The 27002-nt window shown below is 48.2% G+C and overlaps 1 protein-coding gene across 1 annotated transcript in view; it reads right to left on the reverse strand.

The window, feature by feature from the left end:
* Positions 1-286: 286 nt before the first annotated feature.
* The window catches only part of LOC144888480 (uncharacterized), a 59792-nt gene continuing 33076 nt past the window's right edge, over positions 287-27002 (reverse strand). Inside the window, exons 3-4 of the mRNA XM_078766458.1 lie at positions 16667-16765; positions 287-1027 (exon numbers count right to left, since the gene is read on the reverse strand). Of these exons, the coding sequence (XP_078622584.1) occupies positions 846-1027; positions 16667-16765 (281 nt within the window). The 3' untranslated portion in view covers positions 287-845. The remainder of the gene's footprint in view (positions 1028-16666; positions 16766-27002) is intronic.

Consider the following 27002-nt stretch of genomic DNA (forward strand, 5'->3'; position numbering starts at 1 on the left):
AAACAATATGCAATTTTTTGGAAGAGGTAAAACACAGAATGTATCAGAACAATAAGACCTTTTTGGAATAGAATTGGGGGGGGGGGGGGCACACCAATAGCACGGTGGAGGGAGAAAACAAAGGGACACTTTGAGGAAGAATTAGCATGGGGAAGATCAAGATAAAGGGATGGACAGGAAGACACAAGGGATGCATGAACAAGATTTCCATGAACTCAAACACAGCAGAAAAAAGAGGAAACCTGGGGATGAAACTGCAACGCTGGAAAATAAAGGAAACTTTCAATCTGATTTAAACTTTAATTGTAAACCGACACCAAAGTACAGAGACAATATTTGTTGATGTTTTTACCATTTAATGAAGATGGCTATCCCAGAATGAATGTTTCCACCACCATTGCGTGCAGGAGCTTAAAGAGGAGAGAACACGGGATGATTCTTCATGTTTATCGAATTTTGTTATGTCGGATTACGGGAATGGCCACTAAATATATGGATGGGGATGTCATTTTGAAACCAATAATTATAGATTAATTTACAAATAATTTTTATTTAATACATAATTCAAAGTTTTAAAGTATTGTATGAATTATACACTTTTTGGGAATTTTACATCCAATGATTTTGTTCCTTATGTGTGTAAATTCTTCTAGCACTTGAAAAAAACAGGAAATTCCATTTGACAACAACATTTGGATAATTTCCTCTTCCTCCTGACAACCAATTGGATTATGAAGCGAAAGCGTGAACAACTAAAATCACCAAAACATGACAGCAAATTATTTAAAAGGAAAATCCTATTTGTAACCCCATTGTGGTGATGATGAGACGTCACCATGAGATCTCTACATGATGTAAGTGAGCATCATTGAGAGGGACATGGTGAGGATCATGAGGATGTTGGAAGGAGGAATGTTCATGGCGTTGTTGCAGAAATCCGTGAAACAGCATTTGATTTCCTGATTGGGGGTTACCGCCTCACAAGTCGCGTTCGTACTACAACCCAACACTGTGACATTGACCTCCACTGTTGGAACAGAGAGGAAACAAGTTATTACCTGATGAATATCTTGTCAAATAAAGTTACAAGCACCAACCTCCAAAGTAAAAACAGGAATTCACAGATTTAAGACACGAGCAAAGATCCCGTCCTTACGGAATGGTTATTCCCATGGGATTACAGAGGGATTAATATTCCCATTTTTATGATATCTGGTGTATTTCATAATGTCTGGTGTATTTTAGGATTTCTGGTGTATTTCATCATGTCTGGTGTATTTTATGATGTCTGGTGTATTTCATAATGTCTGGTGTATTTTAGGATTTCTGGTGTATTTCATGATGTCTGGTGTATTTTATGATGTCTGGTGTATTTCATGATGTCTGGTGTATTTCATGATGTCTGGTGGATTTTAGGATGTCTGGTATATTTCATGATGTCTGGTGGATTTTAGGATGTCTGGTGGATTTTAGGATGTCTGGTGTATTTCATGATGTCTGGTGTATTTCATGATGTCTGGTGTATTTTAGGATGTCTGGTGTATTTCATGATGTCTGGTGGATTTTAGGATGTCTGGTGGATTTTAGGATGTCTGGTGTATTTCATGATGTCTGGTGTATTTCATGATGTCTGGTGTATTTTAGGATGTCTGGTGTATTTCATGATGTCTGGTGGATTTTAGGATGTCTGATGTATTTTAGGATGTCTGGTGTATTTTAGGATGTCTGGTGTATTTCATGATGTCTGGTGGATTTTAGGATGTCTGGTGTATTTTATGACATCTGGTTTATTTTATGATGTCTGGTGTATTTTAGGATGTCTGGTGTATTTCATGATGTCTGGTGTATTTTAGGATGTCTGGTGTATTTCATGATGTCTGGTGGATTTTAGGATGTCTGATGTATTTTATGACATCTGGTTTATTTTATGATGTCTGGTGTATTTCATGATGTCTGGTGTATTTCATGATGTCTGGTGTATTTTATGATATCTGGTGTATTTCATGATGTCTGGTGTATTTCATGATGTCTGGTGTATTTTATGATATCTGATGTATTTCATGATGTCTGGTGTATTTTATGATATCTGGTGTATTTCATGATGTCTGGTGTATTTCATGATGTCTGGTGTATTTCATGATATCTGGTGTATTTTATGATGTCTGATGTATTTTATGATGTCTGGTGTATTTCATGATGTGTGGTGTATTTCATGATGTCTGGTGTATTTTATGATATCTGGTGTATTTCATGATGTCTGGTGTATTTCATGATGTCTGGTGTATTTTATGATATCTGATGTATTTCATGATGTCTGGTGTATTTTATGATATCTGGTGTATTTCATGATGTCTGGTGTATTTCATGATGTCTGGTGTATTTCATGATGTCTGGTGTATTTCATGATGTCTGGTGTATTTCATGATATCTGGTGTATTTTATGATGGCTGATGTATTTTATGATATCTGGTTTATTTTATGATATCTGGTGTATTTCATGATATCTGGTGGATTTTAGGATGTCTGGTGTATTTTATGATATCCTGTTTATTTTATGATGTCTGTTGGATTTTAGGATGTCTGGTATATTTTATGATATCTGGTGTATATCATGATATCTGGTGTATTTCATGATGTCTGGTGGATTTTATGATGTCTGGTGTATTTTATGATGTCTGGTGGATTTTATGATGTCTGGTGGATTTTATGATGTCTGGTGGATTTAATGATGTCTGGTGGATTTTATGATATCTGGTTTATGATATGATATCTGGTGTATTTCATGATGTCTGGTGTATTTCATGATGTCTGGTGGATTTTATGATATCTGGTTTATTTTATGATATCTGGTGTATTTCATGATGTCTGGTGGATTTTATGATATCTGGTTTATTTTATGATGTCTGTTGGATTTTAGGATGTCTGGTATATTTTATGATATCTGGTGTATATCATGATATCTGGTGTATTTCATGATGTCTGGTGGATTTTATGATGTCTGGTGTATTTTATGATGTCTGGTGGATTTTATGATGTCTGGTGGATTTTATGATGTCTGGTGGATTTAATGATGTCTGGTGGATTTTATGATATCTGGTTTATGATATGATATCTGGTGTATTTCATGATGTCTGGTGTATTTCATGATGTCTGGTGGATTTTATGATATCTGGTTTATTTTATGATATCTGGTGTATTTCATGATGTCTGGTGGATTTTATGATATCCTGTTTATTTTATGATGTCTGTTGGATTTTAGGATGTCTGGTATATTTTATGATATCTGGTGTATATCATGATATCTGGTGTATTTCATGATGTCTGGTGGATTTTATGATGTCTGGTGTATTTTATGATGTCTGGTGGATTTTATGATGTCTGGTGGATTTTATGATGTCTGGTGGATTTAATGATGTCTGGTGGATTTTATGATATCTGGTTTATGATATGATATCTGGTGTATTTCATGATGTCTGGTGTATTTCATGATGTCTGGTGGATTTTATGATATCTGGTTTATTTTATGATATCTGGTTTATTTTATGATATCTGGTGTATTTTATGATGTCTGGTGGATTTTAGGATGTCTGGTTTATTTTATGATATCTGGTGTATTTCATGATGTCTGGTGGATTTTTGGATGTCTGGTTTATTTTATGATATCTGGTGTATTTCATGATGTCTGGTGGATTTTAGGATGTCTGGTTTATTTTATGATGTCTGGTGGATTTCATGATGTCTGGTGGATTTTAGGATGTCTGGTGGATTTCATGATGTCTGGTGGATTTTATGATATCTGTTTTATTTTATGATATCTGGTGTATTTCATGATGTCTGGTGGATTTTAGGATGTCTGGTTTATTTTATGATATCTGGTGTATTTCATGATGTCTGGTGGATTTTAGGATGTCTGGTTTATTTTATGATATCTGGTGTATTTCATGATGTCTGGTGGATTTTAGGATGTCTGGTTTATTTTATGATATCTGGTGTATTTCATGATGTCTGGTGGATTTTAGGATGTCTGGTTTATTTTATGATATCTGGTTTATTTTATGATATCTGGTGTATTTCATGATGTCTGGTGGATTTTAGGATGTCTGGTTTATTTTTATGATATCTGGTGTATTTCATGATGTCTGGTGGATTTTATGATACCTGGTTTATTTTATGATATCTGGTGTATTTCATGATGTCTGGTGGATTTTAGGATGTCTGGTTTATTTTATGATATCTGGTGTATTTCATGATGTCTGGTGGATTTTAGGATGTCTGGTTTATTTTATGATATCTGGTGTATTTCATGATATCTGGTGGATTTTAGGATGTCTGGTGTATTTTATGATATCTGGTGTATTTCATGATGTCTGGTGGATTTTATGATATCTGGTTTATTTTATGATGTCTGGTGTATTTTATGATATCTGGTGTATTTCATGATGTCTGGTGGATTTTATGATATCTGGTTTATTTTATGATATCTGGTGTATTTCATGATGTCTGGTGGATTTTAGGATGTCTGGTGTATTTCATGATGTCTGGTGTATTTTATTTCTGTTGGATTTTAGGATGTCTGGTGTATTTTATGATATCTGGTGTATTTCATGATGTCTGGTGGATTTTAGGATGTCTGGTTTATTTTATGATATCTGGTGTATTTCATGATGTCTGGTGGATTTTAGGATGTCTGGTTTATTTTATGATATCTGGTGTATTTCATGATGTCTGGTGGATTTTATTTCTGTTGGATTTTATGATATCTGGTGTATTTCATTATGTCTGGTGGATTTTTGGATGTCTGGTGTATTTTATGATGTCTGTTGGATTTTAGGATGTCTGGTGTATTTTATGATATCTGGTGTATTTCATGATGTCTGATGGATTTTATGATGTCTGGTGTATTTTATGATGTCTGGTGTATTTCATGATGTCTGGTGTATTTTATGATATCTGGTTTATTTTATGATGTCTGGTGTATTTTATGATGTCTGGTGTATTTTATGATGTCTGGTGTATTTTATGATGTCTGGTATATTTCATGATGTCTGGTGGATTTTATGATATCTGGTGTATTTCATGATGTCTGGTGTATTTCATGATGTCTGGTGGATTTTAGGATATCTGCTTTATTTTATGATATCTGGTGTATTTCATGATGTCTGGTGGATTTTAGGATGTTTGGTTTATTTTATGATATCTGGTGTATTTCATAATGTCTGGTGTATTTTAGGATGTCTGGTGTATTTCATGATGTCTGGTGTATTTTATGTCTGTTGGATTTTAGGATGTCTGGTGTATTTTATGATATCTGGTGTATTTCATGATGTCTGGTGGATTTTAGGATGTCTGGTTTATTTTATGATATCTGGTGGATTTCATGATGTCTGGTGGATTTTATTTCTGTTGGATTTTATGATATCTGGTGTATTTCATTATGTCTGGTGGATTTTTGGATGTCTGGTGTATTTTATGATGTCTGTTGGATTTTAGGATGTCTGGTGTATTTTATGATATCTGGTGTATTTCATGATGTCTGATGGATTTTATGATGTCTGGTGTATTTTATGATGTCTGGTGTATTTCATGATGTCTGGTGTATTTTATGATATCTGGTTTATTTTATGATGTCTGGTGTATTTTATGATGTCTGGTGTATTTTATGATGTCTGGTGTATTTTATGATGTCTGGTATATTTCATGATGTCTGGTGGATTTTATGATATCTGGTGTATTTCATGATGTCTGGTGTATTTCATGATGTCTGGTGGATTTTAGGATATCTGCTTTATTTTATGATATCTGGTGTATTTCATGATGTCTGGTGGATTTTAGGATGTTTGGTTTATTTTATGATATCTGGTGTATTTCATGATGTCTGGTGTATTTTAGGATGTCTGGTGTATTTCATGATGTCTGGTGTATTTTATGTCTGTTGGATTTTAGGATGTCTGGTGTATTTTATGATATCTGGTGTATTTCATGATGTCTGGTGGATTTTAGGATGTCTGGTTTATTTTATGATATCTGGTGGATTTCATGATGTCTGGTGGATTTTAGGATGTCTGGTGGAGTTCATGATGTCTGGTGGATTTTATGTCTGTTGGATTTTAGGATGTCTGGTGTATTCTATGATATCTGGTGTATTTCATGATGTCTGGTGGATTTTAGGATGTCTGGTTTATTTTATGATATCTGGTGGATTTCATGATGTCTGCTGGATTTTAGGATGTCTTGTTTATTTTATGATATCTGGTGGATTTCATGATGTCTGGTGGATTTTAGGATGTCTGGTGGATTTCAAGATGTCTGGTGGATTTTAGGATGTCTGGTTTATTTTATGATATCTGGTGGATTTCATGATGTCTGGTGGATTTTAGGATGTCTGGGTTATTTTATGATATCTGGTGGATTTCATGATGTCTGGTGGATTTTAGGATGTCTGGTTTATTTTATGATATCTGGTGTATTTCATGATGTCTGGTGGATTTTAGGATGTCTGGTTTGTTTCATGATGTCTGGTGAAGCAATTGTTAAAATGATAATTCAACTTCTTCTTCAACTTCCTCCGTACATGCAGCACAAGGCTGTGGGTAGCATCATTGGTTGTTGTTGTTGTTGTTGTTGTATAGCTTTTCGAACAAGCCTACAGAAAGAAGACAGCCGATCGATCTCCGAGAAGCAACCCAGGTGTACCCCCACATCCAGTATGGTGTAACCCCACGTTCACCAAACTAGGGCCATGGCAGAGTTAAAGAGGAGAGGGAGACATAGGGAGACAGAGGGAGACAGAGAGAGACAGAGGGAGACAGAGGGAGACAGAGGGAGACTGAGGGAGACTGAGGGAGACTGAGGGAGACTGAGGGAGACAGAGAGGGGGAGAAAGGGCCGATCAGATGGGGACTGATTGGCACTGTGACCGTGACCGCACTGCCCTGACGAATCCTGGCAGCAGGGAAGAATGGGGGAGATTTGGCCCCCGACTTGCGTTGGGTGGTGGCACACCCACAGCCAATAGTTGTAGTATCATTGGTGGAAGATGTGGCGGTGCCACAGATACAGTGCCCTCTGTATGTCATGGCAGAAATTTGTAATATTTTCAGTGTACCGAGAATATCTCACCTACTCTTCACAAAGACACCATATGACATCTTTAACGGCGACCAACTAATACCGGCAGGTGTGACATCCAGTTTAACGTCCATCCGAGAGGGACAGTACACACATTGATGAATCAGAATCACCCTGCCTGGGAAACACTGGGATAACAGTTTGTTTTAAATAACTGGGCCGAAATTCAAATTCAGGCTGGACAGGTTAGAGGCGAGTGTACGTACCTGTATTCGAGTGTGCGTACCTGTACGCGAGTGTGCTTACCTGTACCTCCTGGCAGTGGTGGCGTTAGTCAATTGGAGGCCCCATGCTAAAACCAATAGCGGCCCAGTGGGGGCCCTTGTCATCACACTAAATACACAATTTGGTGCCTATTTGTCAGTTTGTCTGTGTCTGCTTGTCTGGGCCTGATGCATTCAGACGTTAATTATCCAATCTGAACCAAACTTGACAGGGGGACTAATTGTGCCATAAGATAAAGGTTGTGGCTGCTTCGTTTGCCCCATCCCGGGGTTCGGAAGATGGTAAGAACACAGTATTGGGTTGTTTTGTCGATTGTACAATCAATTGTAGTGTGGATCACTCAACAATATCAACTTGTATTCGCTAACCCTGGTGTTGGACTAGCGGTTAGGGTGCCGGGTTGGGATCCTAGGATCCTGGGTTCGAATCCCGGTCGATCGCTGAATTAACGCCAGGGGGGTTGACTCAGCCTGTCATCCTTCCGAGGTCGGCTAATTGAGTACCAGTCCACTGGTAATTCCCTGTTTGTCGTAAAAGGCGACAAAAAGGGTTGGCGTTAGGAAGGGCATCCGGCCGTAAAACATTACTTCAAAAAGGGGACCGAAAAACAACAACAACCACGGTCCCCGAAAAAGGCCAACCCCCGCTTTGCGGGGAAAAATGGCCTCTAAAGGTGTTTTTTTTTTTTTTTTTTTTTTTCACATTAGGTGTTCTCTACATTTTATTGTCATTCTTGTTGCATTTTTATCCAGTAAACGCAGTTATTATTCCACTTACGGGGGTGGGGGGGGGGGCATCTCAAAAGATTGGGTACCGGCTACCGGTACCAGCATCAGTCGTGTGGGGCCCCTTGATGTCTCTTGGCCCATGCAATTGCATGACCCTAAAACAGCGCCAGTGGCTCTAGGCCATCCTGCCAGCCCACTCAGCAATCGGAGACAGACATTTTATAAACAACATATTGTTCCACTGAACTAAATATTTACAGACAAATCATGCAAATCGACCCATAAGGCATGCAGTCAATAAATCGTAACCCCTGGAGGGGAGGGGGTTGAGACCTCCGGGGATCCGAGGTGTTTTCTCACAGGCACCTGGTATGGTCTATCATGAGGACCACTAGGGGGAGGTGTTGTAGGTCGCGCTTTGGTGGTGGCACCGCGGACGGCCAACTAGGAAGGGCCTGATGTGGTGACCACCTCGGAATGCGGCCCAGCGGCGGATCCAGAGGGGGGGGGGGGTGCAGGGGGTGCGCACCCCCCTTCGATCCAGGAGGAGGGTGGAGGGGGTGTGCCCCCCCACCCTCTGCAGCGTAATGGCATGGATGTGCTGGAGGCATACTCCATGATTGACGACAAGAAGGACGCGCTCACTCAACTCCGGTCAAATGCTGAAACTGAATTCTCTCTTTGGTTCGATCACGCCAAGGCCATGACAGAATCTGTAGGAGGTGACGTCACATTGCCGAGAGTTGTTAAACGACAAATCCATCGTCCAAACACTGCCGCCTTGCTCTTCTACCTCAGAAACATGTCCATTCCATTTCTCGACCACCTCAGCCAGGAAATGGACACCCGATTCTGTGCTGAAAATCGGGAAGGTCGTGATCTGTTTCTGCTGATGCCATCTGCAATAATCGCCGAAACCTGCGACATTCCAGCCCGACATCAGAGGCTATTGCTTTGGAAAAACGACATTGAACATCCTGCAGGACTGATGCATGAGCTGAGAGACTGGCAGAAGTTTTGGAGAAGGAAGCCCAACAACACGCGTCCAAGCACATTCATGGATTGTCTCTGCGCAGTAGATGGAGACGAATTTCCATCCATCAAAGTCCTACTCCATATTGGATCCACCCTCCCTGTCGTGTCGGCTCCTGTGACCCCGAACACTCATTTTCTTGCCTGCGTCGTCTGAAGACCTACCTAAGAAATTCCATGGGAGAAAGTCGGATGGCATCTCTAGCCCTCATGAACATACACCATGACGTCACCATATCCCCACATGATGTGTGTGACATTTTCATTCAGAAACACAAGCGCCGTCTATTCCAAAATAGCAGAATTTACGATTAATAAAATAATTCACATTCCGCTGTCCTATCTGATCTCTTTTGTGGGGAGAACCCCCTGCCTTGGGCTTCACAACCTCGGCGCATGGTGGTGCCGGGCTTTGACCAGCACACAGTCTGTCATCGCCATCATTTTACACTATGGGAGTGCAACAACAACAACAACAACAACAGGCATTTTAAGGCCATTTTCCCTGCTAGAGCGTGTAAAATGGGAGTGCACAGGTCTTTTATAACTACTAGTGAGCCCGTTGGTCCAAATGGACCAAATTTTCATCGGCTTTCGTGGCCTTGCAGCTTACCTGCCTGCTATACTGCTCGAGTTGGAATAAATGCTTTGTAAAATATTATCATTGTTTTTGTTATTTATTTGGTAATGAGAATGGCATGCCATGGAAGGACCTATTAAGCTGCTCAACACACCTTAACATGGCGTGCGTTTAGAAACATGGGAATTCTTCTGGATTCTTTGTAGTTAATTTGCCTAATTAACTCAGGAGATCATAACAATCATTTCGCGAGAACTACACAAATCAGAAATTCCATATCAGAAAGCTCCAGTACAACTACACACAAAAAAATGCCGCACGCATGCACATCACACACACACACACACACACACACACACACACACACACACACACACACACACACACACCTACAAAATTCATCAATTTATAGCAGAAGGAACAGCTGAGCAAGTCGTTTCCCCAGTTCCTCCATCTGACCATTAGTCATCGCGAATCTGTTGAACTGTTGGACCAGGGAAGAACACAAGGAGCTGCAGCAACTTCCAAGAATGCACGAAATGCCGTTTCTGATGAAAAATTAAAAAAAATTTCCTGGGGGAGGAACCCCAGACCCCTCTTCATCCCCCCTCCCCCCCAGACCCCAGCAACCCCATCTTGAAATTCCTGGATCCGCCCCTGTGGCCTGGCAGCCTCTCCCTGAGACTCTGGGACAGCCAGCATGTGGTGACCTGCCATGCTGTGCTGGTCTATGGACGCCGGTTGAACAGCATGGACAGGTACAGCATGCCCACCGGGCAACCATTGGGTGCATCTGTAGAACATGATGGTGTGAGAGTGATCTTCCACAGATGATCTGTTGTGATTTGGGGGCTCTCGGCTTGGGAATAGAGACCTGGGAATAAATTTGGGAAATTGGAACGTGCTGAGCATACGGGGTGATGCTCGGCTGGCAAGTGTATGGAGAAGCGGCCTTCTTTGGTGAAGATAGTGAATTGTGGAAAAATTGGCATGGGTAATTTGAGGGTTAGATGCAAATTTTAAGGGGAATTTTTTGAAGCCGTGGTGGACACTGGGGACAGTTTATTTCTTTTTTTTTTTTCTTTTTTTTTTGTATACAAGATCGAGGCTCGTGAAAGAGCTAACATTAATCACACAAAAAGACAAACCGACACACAAAACACAAAAAACAAGGGGAGCGGCAGACAACATGGGGAGAGAGGGGGAACGACACAAAAGAGAGGGGGAAGAGGGGGAAGAACACAAACACAACATTTGAGAGCAGGGACATCGGGAGGACTTGGGGGGAGGTGGGAGAGGAATAAAACATATGAACACTGCAACGACTCTGGGGTGAATTACCGGGGGTAGAAAAGATCAAGGTTTTCGATGGGGGAAGATAAGAGATGGTGGTGAACAGCTGTTTTAAAGACCTGGAGGGAGGAGTGGGATTGAAGGGAGTGGGGGAGTTTGTTCCAGAGGCGGGAGAAAAGGGGAATGAAAGAGTGAAGGTGAGCAGAGAGCCTAGACTTTGGCAGTTTAACCATAAGAGGGTTGCAGGCAGATCTTGTGCGACCTGAAGGAATATTGGGGAGACAGAGCACAGAGAGAGCTGGGGGAGCAAGGCCGGAGAGGAGTCGGTAGAAGACAGAAAGACCACCAACCTGCCTGCGGTGAGTGAGTGAAAGGCCCTCGGTGTTGACTACATCGCAGGAGATTCCAATGATTCTGAAAGCTTTGGCCTCAACAGCGTGAAGCCGAGCAAGGTGTGAGGCAGGAGCACCAGCCCAGAGGGGGGAACAGTATTCCATTGAGCTGCAGATGAAAGCCTTGTATGTGGTGAGGAGCTCAGGTGTGCCAAGGAAGGACTTCGCACGACGGAGGATGCCCAGTCGGCGACTGGCTTTGGAGGCCAGCTTGGAAATGTGGTTTTCCCAAGAAAGATCATGGCAGATAGTGAGCCCCAAAAGCTTGAGCGACAGAACTTCTTGGAGAGGATTGTTGAGAAAGTAGATGGGAGGGTTGTCCAGTCGGTCCTTTCGGAGAGACATTGTAAGAGTGTGAGATTTGTCAGGATTGAAAGACATGTTCCACTTGTTTGACCAGTCTGTGATTTTGTCCAGGTCTGCAGAGAGTGAGGAGGCTGCAGACTGCCGATCTGAGGGATGAGGAATGGAGCGACAGAGAGTAGAGTCGTCAGCAAAGAGATAGAGAGGATTTTCAAGAGAGTCAGAGAGATCATTGATGAAGACCAGAAAAAGCACGGGGCCCAGAACACTACCTTGGGGAACTCCAGCCTGAACAGGAAGAGGAGATGAGAGAAACCCATTCAGGGCCACACGTTGACTACGACCAGAGAGGAAGTCCGCCAGCCATGCGTGGAGATTTCCATGGATACCAAAGGAGGAGAGTTTGGTGAGCAGAGCGGGGTGCCAGACCGTGTCGAAGGCACGTGATATGTCGAGGGAGACAGCTCTAATTTCCTGTTTGGCATTGAGGACCTCCATCCATTGTTGAGACAGCAGAAGCAGCATGTCCAGAGTAGAGTGACCTGGTCTGAAACCAAATTGATGATCAGAGATCAAGCCATTGGAGAAGAGGAAAGATTTAATATCTGAAGCAATGATGGATTCCATGACTTTGCTGATAATTGGGAGAAGGCTGATTGGTCTGTAGTTGCTGGGATCTGTTTTTGCACCTTTTTTGTGCAAACCGGTGATGTTGGCTGATTTCCAAGCAGATGGCAGATGACCTTGAGCAAAAGAGAGGGTGAAGAGAACAGAAAGAGGGAGTGAAAGAGCAGAAGAACATGATTTTAGGACCCGTGGGCTGATGTCGTCAGGACCAGTTGCAGAATCAGAGTCGAGGGTTGACAGAAACTTTTCCACCTTCTCAGGAGGAAAGGACACAGAGTCCAGGAGCAGCTGGGTACGACTGGGTACGGTGGGTACAGAGAGGGATGGGTTTGGGACACAAGATTTAGAGGCAAACACAGAGTTGAGGCATTCAGCTTTTTCACGTGCGGAGTCAGCCGTTAAGCCGTTTGAGGTGAGGGAGGGGATGGAGGGGGAACAAACACCAGAAACGGATTTGACCAGACGCCACCAGGATTTGGAAGAGGGAGACAGATAAGAGAGTTCGGTCTTGAGAATGGTGAGATATTGTTTCCTGGCTCTCCTGAGGGTGGACACACACTTGTTTCGGGCTTTGTGAAAGGAAATGAGATTTCCTTCCGTTGGATTTGCTTTCCAGGAGACGAAAGCAAGTTGTTTCAGGGCAACAGCCTCACCACAAGATTCCGTGTACCATGGACGGGAGGAAGGGTATGACAACTGAAGACGAGATGGTATAAATCTGTGCATGAGAGAGAGCAATTTACTTTGAAAGAATTCCCAGGATGAGTTGATGTCAGGCGGTAGAGATGGGAGACCAGTCCAGATGATTGATGGCTGCTTGAAGACCGTGCCAGTTGGCCTGAGTGAAATGCCAGACTCGTCGACGCTGAGGAGGCTCTCTGAGAATGGTCAGAGAGATGTCCACTTTGACAAGCACATGATCAGATGAGCCGATTGGAGCAGAAGAAGAGCAGCAGACATTTTCAGGGAAGTTTGTCATAACCAAATCCAGAAGAGAAGATGCTCCGTTGACTGAGATCCGGGTCGGGAAATTGACAGATTGTGTCAGTCCCAGTGAGTCGCAGAAGTCCTTTGCTGAAGAGCCATGGCTGGTGAGAGAGGTACCCACACCCAGCCAACTGGCATGGTGACAATTGAAATCACCACATATGAGGAAGAGAGAGTTGGGATGGGTAGATAGAAGTTGGTCCATATTAACAGACAGTGAGATGTAGATGGAGTCATCGCTGTTTGGTGGACGGTACAACACACATATGAACAAAAGGTGGGAGCGAAGGGGAAGCCGTAGCCAAAGGTATTCCTGGGGGTGAGGTGGAGAGAGGGCAGTGGAGGGCGAGTGAGGAAGAGAGTTTTTTATAAAGATAGCAACCCCACCTCCAGGACGAGGCTCAGGTCTATCATACCGGAGGAGGGAGTAACCTGGGAGAGATACCAAGGCATCAGAGACATCATGAAGGAGGAAAGTTTCAGTTAAGCAGATCACATCTGGTTTGTCAGAAGCAACCTGTATGGAGAGGTCAGTCAGGTTTGAGCGAAGGCCCCGGATGTTTGAGGTCCATACCGTTAATGAAGAGGAAGGGGGGAGCATCGGGTCCAGAACAGGGGGGGGGGGGGGGGAGGGGTAGGGTAAGATGTGGAAGAGGAGGAAGAGGTAGGGAGAGCTGTTGAAGGTGTGTCAGAGATTTCAGAGATTTCAGAGATTTCAGAATAGCTTGGAGAAAGGGAAGAATGGGGCAGACAAAAGGTTTGATGGAGATTGGGTGAGGCACAGTGAGGTGTTATTTGAGGAGGGGGAAGAGCGAGGCAGAAGGTTTGGGGAGATGAAGGTGAAAGTTGGAAGGGGGAAGAAGCAGGGAGGATGCTTTGAGGAGGAGGGGTGAGAGGGGAGTCTAGGAGGGGAGGAGCGAGGGAGAGTCTCGGAGGGGAGGGGTGTGGGGGGAGTTTAGGAGGGAGGGGAGGGAAGGGGCAAGGGGGGAGATTTGAAAGGGATGGGTGATGGGGAGGATTTGGAGGGGAGGGGTGAGATTGGATTTTGAAAAGTGTACGATTCATGGGAAACGAACATTTTTTGCAAAATGAGTTTGAGACCTTCGAGTCAAAAATACGTTTGAGGACACTGGAGGAGGGGTGGAGTTCTGGATAGTTTAGGGAATGTAGAAAGGAGGAACTGTAAGAGATGGTATTATATATATTTTTTGGAATGAATAGATTTGGTGAGCAAGACGAAAGCATCCTTTTGTAGGAAAAGAAGAAAAGGGTGTTATAATATATGAGAGAAAATAGTTGTTCAGGGGAGAGATTATACATTTCTAGCCGCGTGATCGCGAACGAAGAACGAACGAACAAAAAGAACAACAAATAAACTAATAAGACCTGGGAAGGAAATATTTTTTTTGGGGGTTTTTTTTTTTTTTTTGTGAGTACAGATATTAAACAAGGAGGTACGGGGTGAACGACTGGTACGAAACAGAGAACGAAATAATTTCAGCGCATTCGACGAATCGCTGAGAGAAAAAACCACAAGGTCGGAGACGGTACGGTAGTCTAAGCATATGAGTACTAGGCCGCAGAATACTCGATACCATTAACCGACGATTGTGTATACATGTACGAAAAATTAGCACCGAAAATTTTCCAAAAGATACGCTATAGGTACACACACCGAAAGATAGATACAGTCTCGACAAAAACACGATTGTGATAGATCACTTAGCTTCGAGAGCGTGAGCGCATGGAGCAGCTTCGAAAAGACGTGACCTCGCCGTCAATATCCTCGGAAATTGACACCATTAACAATGTGAAAAGACGTGAAAACAGTGACACCATTATTGATCCAGGTGTGTTAGACCAAAGTGTTGGAGGCTGGGTCAAAAATGGATAGAGTAGTAGGACACAGCCTTCAACTGGCTATGGAGTTGATTGCGCCAATATTTGGACGTGGGGTTTTAAGGATGGAGTTGGGCAGTCTGGAGGTCAATGTGGTGGTATGGGTGGCCGAGGTGTGCATCCATGTCTTATGGGATTCAGTTTCTTGGTTGAACATGACTGCCAACTAGACCTTGGGCACAGTCATATGTGGGTCAGCACTGACGGGCTGCATGGACTTGGGGATGTGAGAGGTGCAGGGGACGTGGCTGGGGGATGCCACGCACTTCGACCGGGCCCCTCAGGTCTGAGGCCTTGGTAATGGTGGAGTTGGCGGCAGGTGCTCACCACATTGGCCAGCTGTGGCTAGTGGAGCTGTGGTCCTCACAGGGGGCCGAAGGATGGATTGTGGGTCGCGGCCTTCATGATGCTCGTTGGCCATGTTGGCGTTTCGGCTGCTCAACTCATCCGATAGCCCTCACATGGCAGAGGAGCGGAGCTGTCATAGCCAAATGTAGTAGTGTAGGAGGGGTCACAGGAGGAGGCGGATCCACATGCTTGCCAGTACAGCGGATAAAAGTAAATTTGTGGAAATTGATTGGCCCCATGGGTAAATTTGGAATTCGGCAGGGTGGATGACACTCTTGGACCCGACCAACCAGCGACTACCTGCACATAAAGGTAAGGTGCCTAGTTGTTTACTGTCCCAGGGCTTCAGTACTTGCTCATAAATTGGGACATGAGTAATTTGGAATGGGTGCGGATGAGAGTGACTACATGGTCAGTGACTGGATTGGGTTGTGTGCCACAAAGTGTCTTGTGGGTGGCGTTTGTTTACATGTGAAGGTTTTGTGTTTTTGTGTGGTCATAAGAAAGGATTGAGCTGTGGTTGAAGAGTGAATGTGGGAATTACACCATGTAAGCAAGCCATGGCAGACATTTATTTTCGCAAAATAAATGAGACATTTATTTTCACTTTTATTTCTCCGTGTCTGTATGAGAGTCTGAGTGGAGGGTCCCTCATTTCGGAATTTTAGTTTTACCGCACATTCCTTTTGCTTGCATTATTTTCATCAAATCATTATTTGTTGACTTTCAATTTCTTGTCCTGTGTGTTTATTTGTTCGTGAGTTTGGTTAAACCCCCATCGCGTCCGTCCGTCCAGGAAAGGCCACGAGACCTCAGTTTACCTCGCGCGCCATACAGATGAATCGCCATCGATTCGGCTCATACACCTTGGAGTTAAGGCTCGTTTGGTCATCCGTCACCCTGAGGTCTTCACTACAGGGTCGATACGACAATATTACTGGATGAACTTTTATCCATGCTTATCAATCTCAGTAATAAATTATACTCTAGTTAATATCATTGGAGATTATCGAAAATATAATCTTACAATCAACCTCCTGGAAATGTGTGATAGAAGGAAAGCAATTGCTTTCAACATCTCATGCAACTCGCTGTATAACATTAAACAAGTAAATATTGCTTACGCATTGATATTTTTGCAGTGGCACAAGCAGGATCACTTCCTGGGCAGGTCAGTTCTGTTTCCTCACCTAGGATTCCAAAATAGCATCTCAATCCTGCAGCTGAAAATACAGAGAACACAAGCAATGTCAGAGAGAAACACATTTTACCTCTATATTAATAAAAATCGTCATTTATCCGAAAAAGTCCTGTACAACTACTGTCATATCCAAGAATGAACTTCAGTAATTATATTAAATAATTTGAATCATTGATCCCTATTGATCCCTATCCCTGAACGTCTGTTTGTTCGGTTGTGCCTCACGGACAGCCTAAGGAAGTGACTTAGAGAGGGAAGAGGGGGTTCATGGGGGGTAACTTTTCAGAAGAAAAAACATGGGTGCATCAGATTTAGACTAGAGGTGTGCCCAAGGGGCGTGGCAGCAGGGCGTGCCCAAGGGGCGTGGCTTCCTCTGACTATAAAAAGCCCACTTCGCACGCACTCACCCTCAATCTGCATTTGGACCCTGAACAGTGACAGTGTGAGTTTTGGCAAAGTGACTTAGTTGTTTCACCTTATTGTGTTCCCATTCAGTGTTCGGTTTGATTGACCATTTGGTAGATTACTGCTCATTGTGCTTTGATCAATCATGCCACCCAAAAAGCAAAGTGATCTGAGCTGAAGTTCCTCCAGGATTCGGAAATTACAAGCCATCAGGGCCAATGAAACAGAGGATCAACCACAAGCCAGACTGCAGGAAGAAAGAGACAGGAAGGTTGCACGAGTGCAACAGGAGACTGAGGTACAGCGCCAGTCCCGTCTGGAAGAAGCACGGAATCGTGTTTCCAAATGATAGGACTGCCCATGCCAGCTGCAGGGTTGCACCTTTCCGCAGTGATCTGTGGCAGAAAGGAGCCTTTAAATATGACCCAAAAGTTGATTATTCAACTCACACAGTTGTCAGCATTGGTGCCATGTCTGAAGTGTGCAAGTATTGTTTGGCCAAAAAGTGGAAAAAGGAGACACTGTGGCGTACGCGAAAGCCCACTGGCGTGGTGACATCATTCCGCGCACCAAGTGGGCGGCGGCCACGCCCACGGGGTAGGCGTGGCCTCAGGATATACACCGGGCGCGCAGCCTGGAGCGCGCCAGTGCTACAGTGACCTCTTTGGAATAAAGAACTATAAACTTACCGCGTTGTCCGCTTCCTCCTTGGTAGCAAGTCACGTGCGTAGCACCGCGTGCTTCATTGGTGACCTCCGACATTCGAGTCAGCCGTCGCTGACTACCCGAAACCGCCGCAACAATGGCTACCAACGCGGTCTCCATCAAGCTCCCCGAATTCTGGGAGTCACAAGCCGAAGTTTGGTTCCTGCAGGCGGAAGCCCAGTTCCGACTTCGAGGCATCACGGTGGACGAGACCATGTACTGCCACGTGGTCGCCGCCCTCGGGCCCGGCACGGCCAACCGTGTCGTATCGGTCCTAAGGGATCCACCTGCCGACGGCAAGTACGAGGCGGTCAAGCGTCTCCTCCTCGCCACGTTCGGCCTTACGGTGGACGCACGGGCCGATCGCCTCTTGGACCTCCCCGAGATCGGGGACACGCGACCGTCGGTCCGTATGGACCATATGCTGGCGCTCATGGGCGACGAAACCCCGAACGCTCTATTCTGGGCGTTGTTTCGACGCCAGCTGCCAGCATGAGTCCGCCTCGCTTTGGCTGGTTCCGCGTTAACGGAACCCCGTGTGCTCGCTGCTGAGGCCGACAAATACTACGCGGCTTTGGACACGCAGGCGGGTCTTGGCGCGGTTGCCGCTTCCGAGGCTCCAGAGGCTCCCGAGGCTCCCGAGGCTTTCCCCGATGCACTGCACCTCATGTCCGCCGTCACGCCCCGCCCACCACCACCGCCGCCGCCGCGAAGAAAACCGCGGCCTCCGACGCCGCAGCTGCCCGCCTGGTGTTTCTTCCACGCCAAGTTCGGCCACGAGGCTCGGCAGTGTCGCCCGGCGTGCTCATTCGGCGGGTCGGGAAATGGGCGAACCGGCGCTCGGTGGCAACGGTGAGCGTCGGCAATTCAAACAGCCTTCTGTATATAACAGACACCTTGTCCGGGCGCCGTTACCTGTGCGACACGGGGGCGCAGGTGAGTGTCGTTTCTGCCGGTATGTCCGACAAGCACACCGCGGGCCGAGGTCCCGCGCTGCTTGCGGCCAATGGTACGTCTCTACGCACGTATGGAAAACGCTGTCTCTCCCTGCGGTTCGGAGGTCAGGTTTTCCGTTGGTCGTTCGTTATGGCCGGCGTGCCCATGGCACTGCTCGGCGCGGACTTCTTATGTGCTAATGGCTTACTGGTCGATGCAAAGCGCAGAAGGCTTGTCCAGGCTGAGACGTTCAGCTCGCTCGCGTGTGCGCTGCCCGCCTCGTTGAGCAGCTCACAGAGCGGCTCACCAAGCGGCTCGCCGAGCGGCTTGCTGAGCGGTTCCGTTCCGGCCAGGTTCATCTGTACGCTTCCGGCAGCGGACAAATTCGCCCGCCTCCTCGCGGGTTTCCCGGCCCTCACGCGGCCCACCTTCTCGGCGGGGACCGTCAAGCACGGGGTGGAACATCACATCCCCACCGCCGGGCCACCGGTCTACGCCCGGGCACGCCGCCTCGAGCCGACGAAGCTCGCCGTAGCTAAAGCGGCGTTCGCCACGCTGGAGCGGCTTGGCATCGTGCGGTGCTCCGAGAGCGCGTGGACGTCCCCGCTCCACTTCGTGCCCAAGCCCGGCGGGGAATTGAGACCGTGCGGGGACTACCGGCGCCTCAACGATGCCACCACCCCCGACCGCTACCCCGTCCCCCACATCCAAGACTTCTCCGCCCGGTTGGCGGGGATGTCCTTCTTTTCAAAGGTGGACCTCGTACGCGGCTACCATCAGGTCCCTGTCAGGCCGGAGGACATCCCGAAGACGGCTGTCATCACGCCATTCGGGCTTTTCGAATTTCTTCGGATGCCCTTCGGTCTGAAAAATGCGGCTCAGGCGTTCCAGCGCCTCATGGACAGCGTCTTGCGCGGCTTGGATTTTTTGTACGTCTACCTGGACGACATCCTCGTCGCCAGCGCGTCCCGCGAAGAGCACCTTCGTCACCTCCGCACGCTCTTCGAACGTCTGGGCCAGCACGGCCTGATCGTGAACCCCGCCAAGTGCCGGTTCGGTGTCGCTGAAATTGACTTTTTGGGGCACCGCGTCACCAGGCATGGGGCCGTCCCCCTACCAGCCAAGGTGGAGGCGGTGAAGGGGTTTCCGCGCCCCCGCACGATCAGGGGGCTCCAGGAGTTCCTGGGCATGGTAAACTTTTACCATAGGTTCCTGCCCCGCATCGCCCAGCTCCTGCGCCCCTTACACGAGGCCCTTCGAGGGAAGCCAGGCAAAGGTGACGTTACCTGGACCGAGCAGATGGACGCGGCGTTCTCGGGCGTGAAACTCGCCTTGGCCAACGCCACCATGCTCGCGCACCCGGCGCCCGATGCACCGATCGCCCTCACCACCGACGCCTCGGACTACGCGGTGGGCGCAGTGCATGAGCAATGGGTGCGTGGTGCTTGGCAACCGCTGGCGTTCTTCAGCCGGCAGCTTCGCCCGCCCGAACGCCGGTACAGTACCTTCGACCGCGAGTTGCTCGGGCTCCACCTGGCGATCAGGCACTTCCGCCATCTGCTCGAGGGCCGTGCGTTCACGGCCTTCGTCGACCACAAGCCGCTGGTTTTCGCGATGGGCAAGGTCGCCGAGCCATGGTCGGCCCGGCAACAGCGTCACCTCGCGGCTGTGTCCGAGTACACAACGGACATCCGACACGTCACGGGAAAGGACAACCCGGTGACCGACTGCCTTTCCCGGGCCGTCGCCCACGCAGTCCACCTTGGCATCGACTATGCCCGGATGGCGGCGGACCAGGCCGCCGACCCCGGGGTCCAGACCTTGCGGACCGCCGTCACGGGCCTCCGCGTCACCGAGGTGCCCTTCGACGGCGCGGGCACGGCCCTCGTTTGCGACGTCTCCCTTGGGCGGCCTCGCCCCATCGTGCCAGCAGGCTTGCAGTGCCAGGTTTTTGACGCCATCCACGGCCTGTCCCACCCGGGCACGAAGGCCTCCCAGAGATTGGTCACCGACAAGTTTGTCTGGCATGGCCTCTGGAAGGCCGTCCGCGGTTGGACCAGGACATGCCTCGCGTGCCAGCGCGCGAAGGTGCACTGGCACACCCAGGCCCCCTTGGCCCCGTTTACAGTGCCGGAACGTCGGTTCGACCACATGCACGTGGACCTGGTGGGACCTCTGCCCCCTCGCGGGGTTTCACCCATGTCCTTACCATGGTGGACCGCACCACCCGGTGGCCGGAGGCCGTGCCTTTGGCGGCGACGACGGCGGCAGACGTCGCGCAGGCGTTCATCGCCACCTGGGTCGCCCGGTTCGGCGCCCCCTCGGACATCTCGTCCGACCGCGGCCCCCAGTTCACCACGGAGCTCTGGGCCGCGGTTGCGCGGGGGCTCGGGGTCCAGCTGCACCGAACCACGGCCTACCACCCCCAGGCCAACGGCCCGTGCGAGCGATTCCACCGCTCGTTGAAGGCCGCGCTCCGGGCCACCCTCTGCGACGGCGGCTGGGTCGACAGGCTCCCCTGGGTCCTGCTGGGCCTCCGGACGGCGCCCAAGGAGGACCTGCGTGCATCCGTGGCGGAGTTGGTCTTTGGACAACTGCTGCGGGTGCCGGGCGAGTTCCTCCCCGACCCCACGGCACCTTTGTCCGCGGTGCAGGAGCGTTCTGCGCTGCAGGAGACCGCCCGGAGGTTCGCCCCGGTGCCGACGGCGCACCACGGGCACCCACCTACACACGTCGCCCCGGAGCTCCGCACCGCGGAGTACGTCTTCGTCCGGCACGACGCCCACCGGACACCACTGCGGCCCCCGTACGACGGGCCTTTCCACGTGCTGGAGACCGGGGTGAAACATTTCACCCTGGACATCGGCGGCACTCCTGACCGGGTCTCCATAGACCGCCTCAAGCCGGCCCACCTCGACGTGGACCACCCACCGCCGGTGGCTCGGCCCCCGCGTCGGGGCCGCCCCCTGCGGGCGGACCCCCGGCACCGCCCAGCACCGCAGGCACGCCGCCCCCCCAGTCCGGCACCCATCCCGGGTACAGCCGGGGGCATCCCACCTGGCATCCCTGCACCCCGGACGCTGCCGGTCGCCAGAGGGCGCTTCGGCCGGGTCATCCATTTGCCCCACAAACTGGCCCTCCAGGTGCGCGGGAATTTTGGGGGGGCGCGTGTGGCGTACACGAAAGCCCACTGGCGTGGTGACATCATTCCGCGCACCAAGTGGGCGGCGGCCATGCCCGAGGGGTAGGCGTGGCCTCAGGATATACACCGGGTGCGCAGCCCGGAGCGCGCCAGTGCTGCAGTGACCTCTTTGGAATAAAGAACTATAAACTTACCGCGTTGTCCGCTTCCTCCTTGGTAGCAAGTCACGCGCGTAGCACCGCGTGCTTCAACACCATCTATGTGCTGCTCTAATGGCAAGGTGCACCTTGCATTGCTTGCAGAACCACTGAAGAGTCTCCTGTTTGGGTCAACCACAGAGTCCAGGCACTTTTTGAACACCATTCGTGAGTACAACTCAGCATTTCAGATGACATATTTTGTGACATCATCAGAGAGCCTGGATTCATGCCAACAGTCAAGGTGCAGGGACAGGTTTACCATCTGAATGGGTCCTTGCATGCCATGCCCGGTGCACAGCCACAGTTCCTGCAGCTATATTTTGTTGGTTGACCATCAGAGCGAGACAGAGCGACGGTGTGGAGCTGTTAGAGGAACCAGACCTGATGTCATATCAAAGATACAAAAGATGATTCATAGTCATTGTTGAATGAATTGTTGATGATCCACAGAGTCTATGTTCTCCGCTTCAAATATGCTCTGGAGTATGCACCAGCTGAAGACTTTAAAGTAGTCATACATGCCGATAAGAGGCCAGTTGGACAGCATCCAGGACGCTTCAATGCACCAGCATGAAATGAGGTGGCCGTGGTCATGGTTGGCCAAGAACATGGATCAAGAGACATCGTTGTCAAGCATCGGGACAGTAGCCTTCAACATATCAAGGACACCCACAGAAGTTATTATACTTTGCAGTATCCTCTTTTGCATGTCTATGGAGAAGATGGCTACCATTTTGGTATCCCCCATGTAGATCCAGAAACGAAGCATCCCAAAGAAGGAAACAAAACTGTCTCCTGCATGGACTTTTATGCCTATCATTTCATGATACGTTTCAACAACTACTTACACCACTTGCATCGTTCTCATGCACCCTTCCACCAATATGCAGTGGACTTGCATGCAAAGGTGGTGGCCGAGAGATTGTTGTACATCAGGACCCATCAAAAGGAACTGCGTTTTGATTAATACATCCACCTCCGAGATGGAATCAGCAATGATGGAGGCAGGGAGGGAATTGGACAAATGTTCATTCTTCCTTCCAGCTTCACCGGAGGTCCCAGGTACATGCATGAAAGGATCCAGGATGCAATGACGTATGTCAGGCATTATGGACGTCCACCCCTATTTGTTACCTTTACATGCAATCCGGCTTGGGATGTAGTCAAGAATGAGCTCTTTCATGGCCAAACAAAAAATGATCGCCACGACCTACTTGCCAGGGTGTTCCGTGAGAAACACATCAGCCTCATGTCCTTGATCAAAAAATCAGAAATCTTTGGTGCCACACGCTGTGACATGTACACAATTAAGTGGCAAAAGCATGGCTTGCCCCATGCTCACATTCTCACCTGGCTCCGTGAAAAGATTCATGCCAGTGAAATAGACTCAATCATCAGTGCAGTGCTACCAGATCCTTCAAAAGACCCAATTCTCTCCGAGATAGTAAAAAGTCAAATGGTCCATGGTCCATGTGGATTAGGATATCACATGGATGCATCATGGATGGAAAGTGCACAATGGGATATCCATGGAAATTTATTCAGGAGACAGAATAGAGAGGACGGATTCTGTTACGTGGTCCTCCCGGTAACTACCTGGTCTCGGTGACCCCCGGACCGTGGGAGGCACCCCGCCAGAAAGATATATGATTTATACGCTTTCGTAACGCAATCAAGATGAATTCCAGTCCATAAGAAACCCCACACCAAGGATTCCGAATAATCAATAATATATTCCCCCAAGGAATCAACAATCAACAACCATCAACAATCCACAATCAACAATCAATCTCCGAGATGATTAAGATGGCCATCTTATATATGTGTGTCCCCTTTCCCCACTCCCGACCCCTTGGGTACTCACGACCCCTTTGGTCTCTGTCCCTCACAATGTCTCTGGGCCCCTCCTGAACAAGGTTATGGTCGGCTTCGCCGCACACGGGCGGTTGAACGAACCCCGGGCGGACGTGCTTCCACCGGGCACGTACCGTACCGGGAACCACGGCTGCAGCGCACACCTCCTGGCCAAGCAAAGCGGGCAAAGCAAGCGCCGCTTGCAACGCGCGCGAGGCCCCAAAGTGCGACCCGTACGCGTCCTTGTAGACGGTGTGGCGAACGGTGCCGGACGCTGGGTCTGTGCACGGCCCCACGGCAACTTGACGTGTCAAAAGGGTAGTTACACGTCCCGGTAACTCCTCTCGCCAGACGGGCTTGGGAACGCAGCTTTTCCACGCTGCTCAATATCGATCCCAACTCTCGTCGGAGCTGGGCGAGGAAGAAGAAGAATCGTCGCTTCTCCCGGACCTCGTGTCTTTTCTTCTTCCGTTTCCGGTCTCCTTTTTCCCAGAAGGGCTCCTGACCCTTTAATCACAACAACCCTTAATCGACTACACATTGATAAGCAAAGACCTGAATAGTAATTCACATACATTCACATAAATATGTAACACTCCCCCCCTTCAAGAAAGAAAGTTTGAACCCAGCGAAAACTTTCTTTGCCGGCCAACTTGGATAAACAAACCAGATAACTCACACCCCCCCAACTCATCAGTTCCCCCCGGGCACAGTCATCACTTAAAAATAAAGCAACAAAATTTCACACAATCCCCTAGATTAATTCCCTCTGGACCAAGCGTCAACCACTTCTAGTTTCTCTTGACTGACGGTTAAGAGGTGGTGACCAAAGCCCCCAAATTTAAACCTCTCTATAGCACTTTTTCGGGAGGCCCAGCGGAGTATTCCCTACATGGACGCCTTAAGGAATGTAGAGTTCACGGTTAGTCCGGGGAGGAAAGTTCATTACATGGACGCCTTTAAGAACGGGGAGTTCACGGTTAGTCCGTGCAGGAAAGTTCACTACCTGGACGCCTTTAAGAACGTGGCGTTCACGGTTAGTCCGTGTAGGAGCCCCGGCTCGGCGGCTCCCCCGTATATATAGTGCTTCAACTTCTCCAGACTCCTAACAGTTACGGTGGGACCACTTGTCCCAGCCGTTACCTGACTGGCGGTCTCCTTCTCGGCCAGTGCTCTGACATTCATTTTGTCGGGAGGTGCCGTAACTCTGGGAGCCTTCATAGTAATATCGGCTGCTGCCAACCCCAAAACTACTGCCAAGTTGTCCTCTTCTGTAGACCTCTCGACGCCTACGAAATGCCTTTCCTACTGTTATGGTCCGACCCTCCAAATCCTTACCATTCCAATTCTTCTCTGCCTCCCTGGCGTCTCTTGTGCTTGCAAACGTGACAAAGCCGAACCCTCTTGACCGTTGCGTTTCCCTGTCTTTTACCACCCGCACTTCCACCAGCGGCCCATATCTGTTGAAGACAGAGGTCAGAACTTCTTCCTCTGTGTTGAAGTTCAGTCCCCCTACAAATAACTTGGAACTTTTGTCGCCATCCCGAGCTGGTGGGGTGTTATTTTCCCTGCTGTGCTCTTTACCAACCCTCGGGTTACCATAAATTTGCCCCCCGGCCAAATCATTCCCAATAATCACAGATACTCCCTCTACAGGAAGCGTGGCTTGTAAACCGACGGTGACCGGTCCTGACACCAAATCGGATTCCAAATGGATGACATGAAGTGGGGCACTAACACAGCCACCGATCCCTTGTAACCGAACACTATCACCAGTTGCAGTACTCTTTGACAATGGCAAAATGCCTTCAAGCATTAAGGATTGATGGGCTCCTGTGTCCCTCAAAACCCTAACCGGTCTTGGGTTAGTCAAGTCTCCCTTGAGTGAGACCAACCCCTCATAAATAAAGGGTCGGTAACTCTTCTGTGGGCGATTTCTTACGCTTGCCATCGCATTCGGAGTGGTAATAGTCGGACTCCGCTCTGGGTCTTCCCTTTTCATGAGGTAACAACTGGACATCAAGTGTCCAGGTTTCTTGCAAAAAGCGCAAGTAGGCCTGGAGGAAAAACTCGTGGTCTGCCTCGGGCCCCCCGAAATATAAGTTTGTCTTGGGCCCGCAGCCCTCTGATTTCGAACAGGTGGGGTATCTGCGTTGTCCCCATAATCCTCTCGAGGCCGCCGCCATGTATTGTCGTTCTCCGCACCTGCTGTTCCCCACCTCCCCTGCGGAGATCTAGGCGAGGAGTTAGGTTCGTGGACCCCTATCCGGTGTGTTAAGGCATAATCATCTGCCATGGTGGCTGCGTCCCACAACTTCGGTACTTTCTTTTCCCGCAAGTACACTTTGATGTCCTCGTGGACACACTGTTGAAATTCCTCCACCAGGATCAAGTCACGCAATGTTTCGAAGTCTTTCCCGACTCCTTTTGACTCACACCACCGATCAAACATGTTTTCTTTCACTCTGGCAAACTCCACATGGGTCTCACTCTCCCTCTTCCTGGCATTCCTGAATTTTTGCCGGTAAGCTTCCGGAACCAACTCATAGGCTTTGAGGATGTGCTTCTTCAATACCTCATAATCTGCACATTGGTCCATTGGTAGCGCCGAATAAATCTCTTGAGCTTTTCCCACAAGCACACTTTGCACTAGTATGGTCCAGGCCTCCTCCGGCCAGTTTAACTGTCGAGCCACTTTCTCAAAGTGTGGAAAAAAATTAGCGACTTCCTTTTCACTGAAGGGTGGAACCAGCCTCACATGTCTGCCCACATCCCAGGTGTTCTGGCGAGGTGTCGACCCCGTCAGCAAGGGTGGTACCTCTCCCCGTTCTCTCATTAACTCCAGCTCCTTGAATTTAATTTCTTGCTGAAGCTCCATGTCACGTTCCTTTAATTCCCTTTCCGCTTTTCTCTCCTCTGCTTCGAGGTCCCTTGCAGCTCTCCTCTCCTCTGCTTTTCTCCCTTCTAGTCTTTCCTGGAGTTCTCGTTCCACTCTCCTTTCCTCTGCTTGTTTCTCT

The sequence above is a fragment of the Myxine glutinosa genome, chromosome 12, assembly GCF_964187855.1.
Source record: "Myxine glutinosa chromosome 12, kmMyxGlut1.1, whole genome shotgun sequence".
Taxonomy (NCBI): Eukaryota; Metazoa; Chordata; class Myxini; order Myxiniformes; family Myxinidae; genus Myxine; species Myxine glutinosa.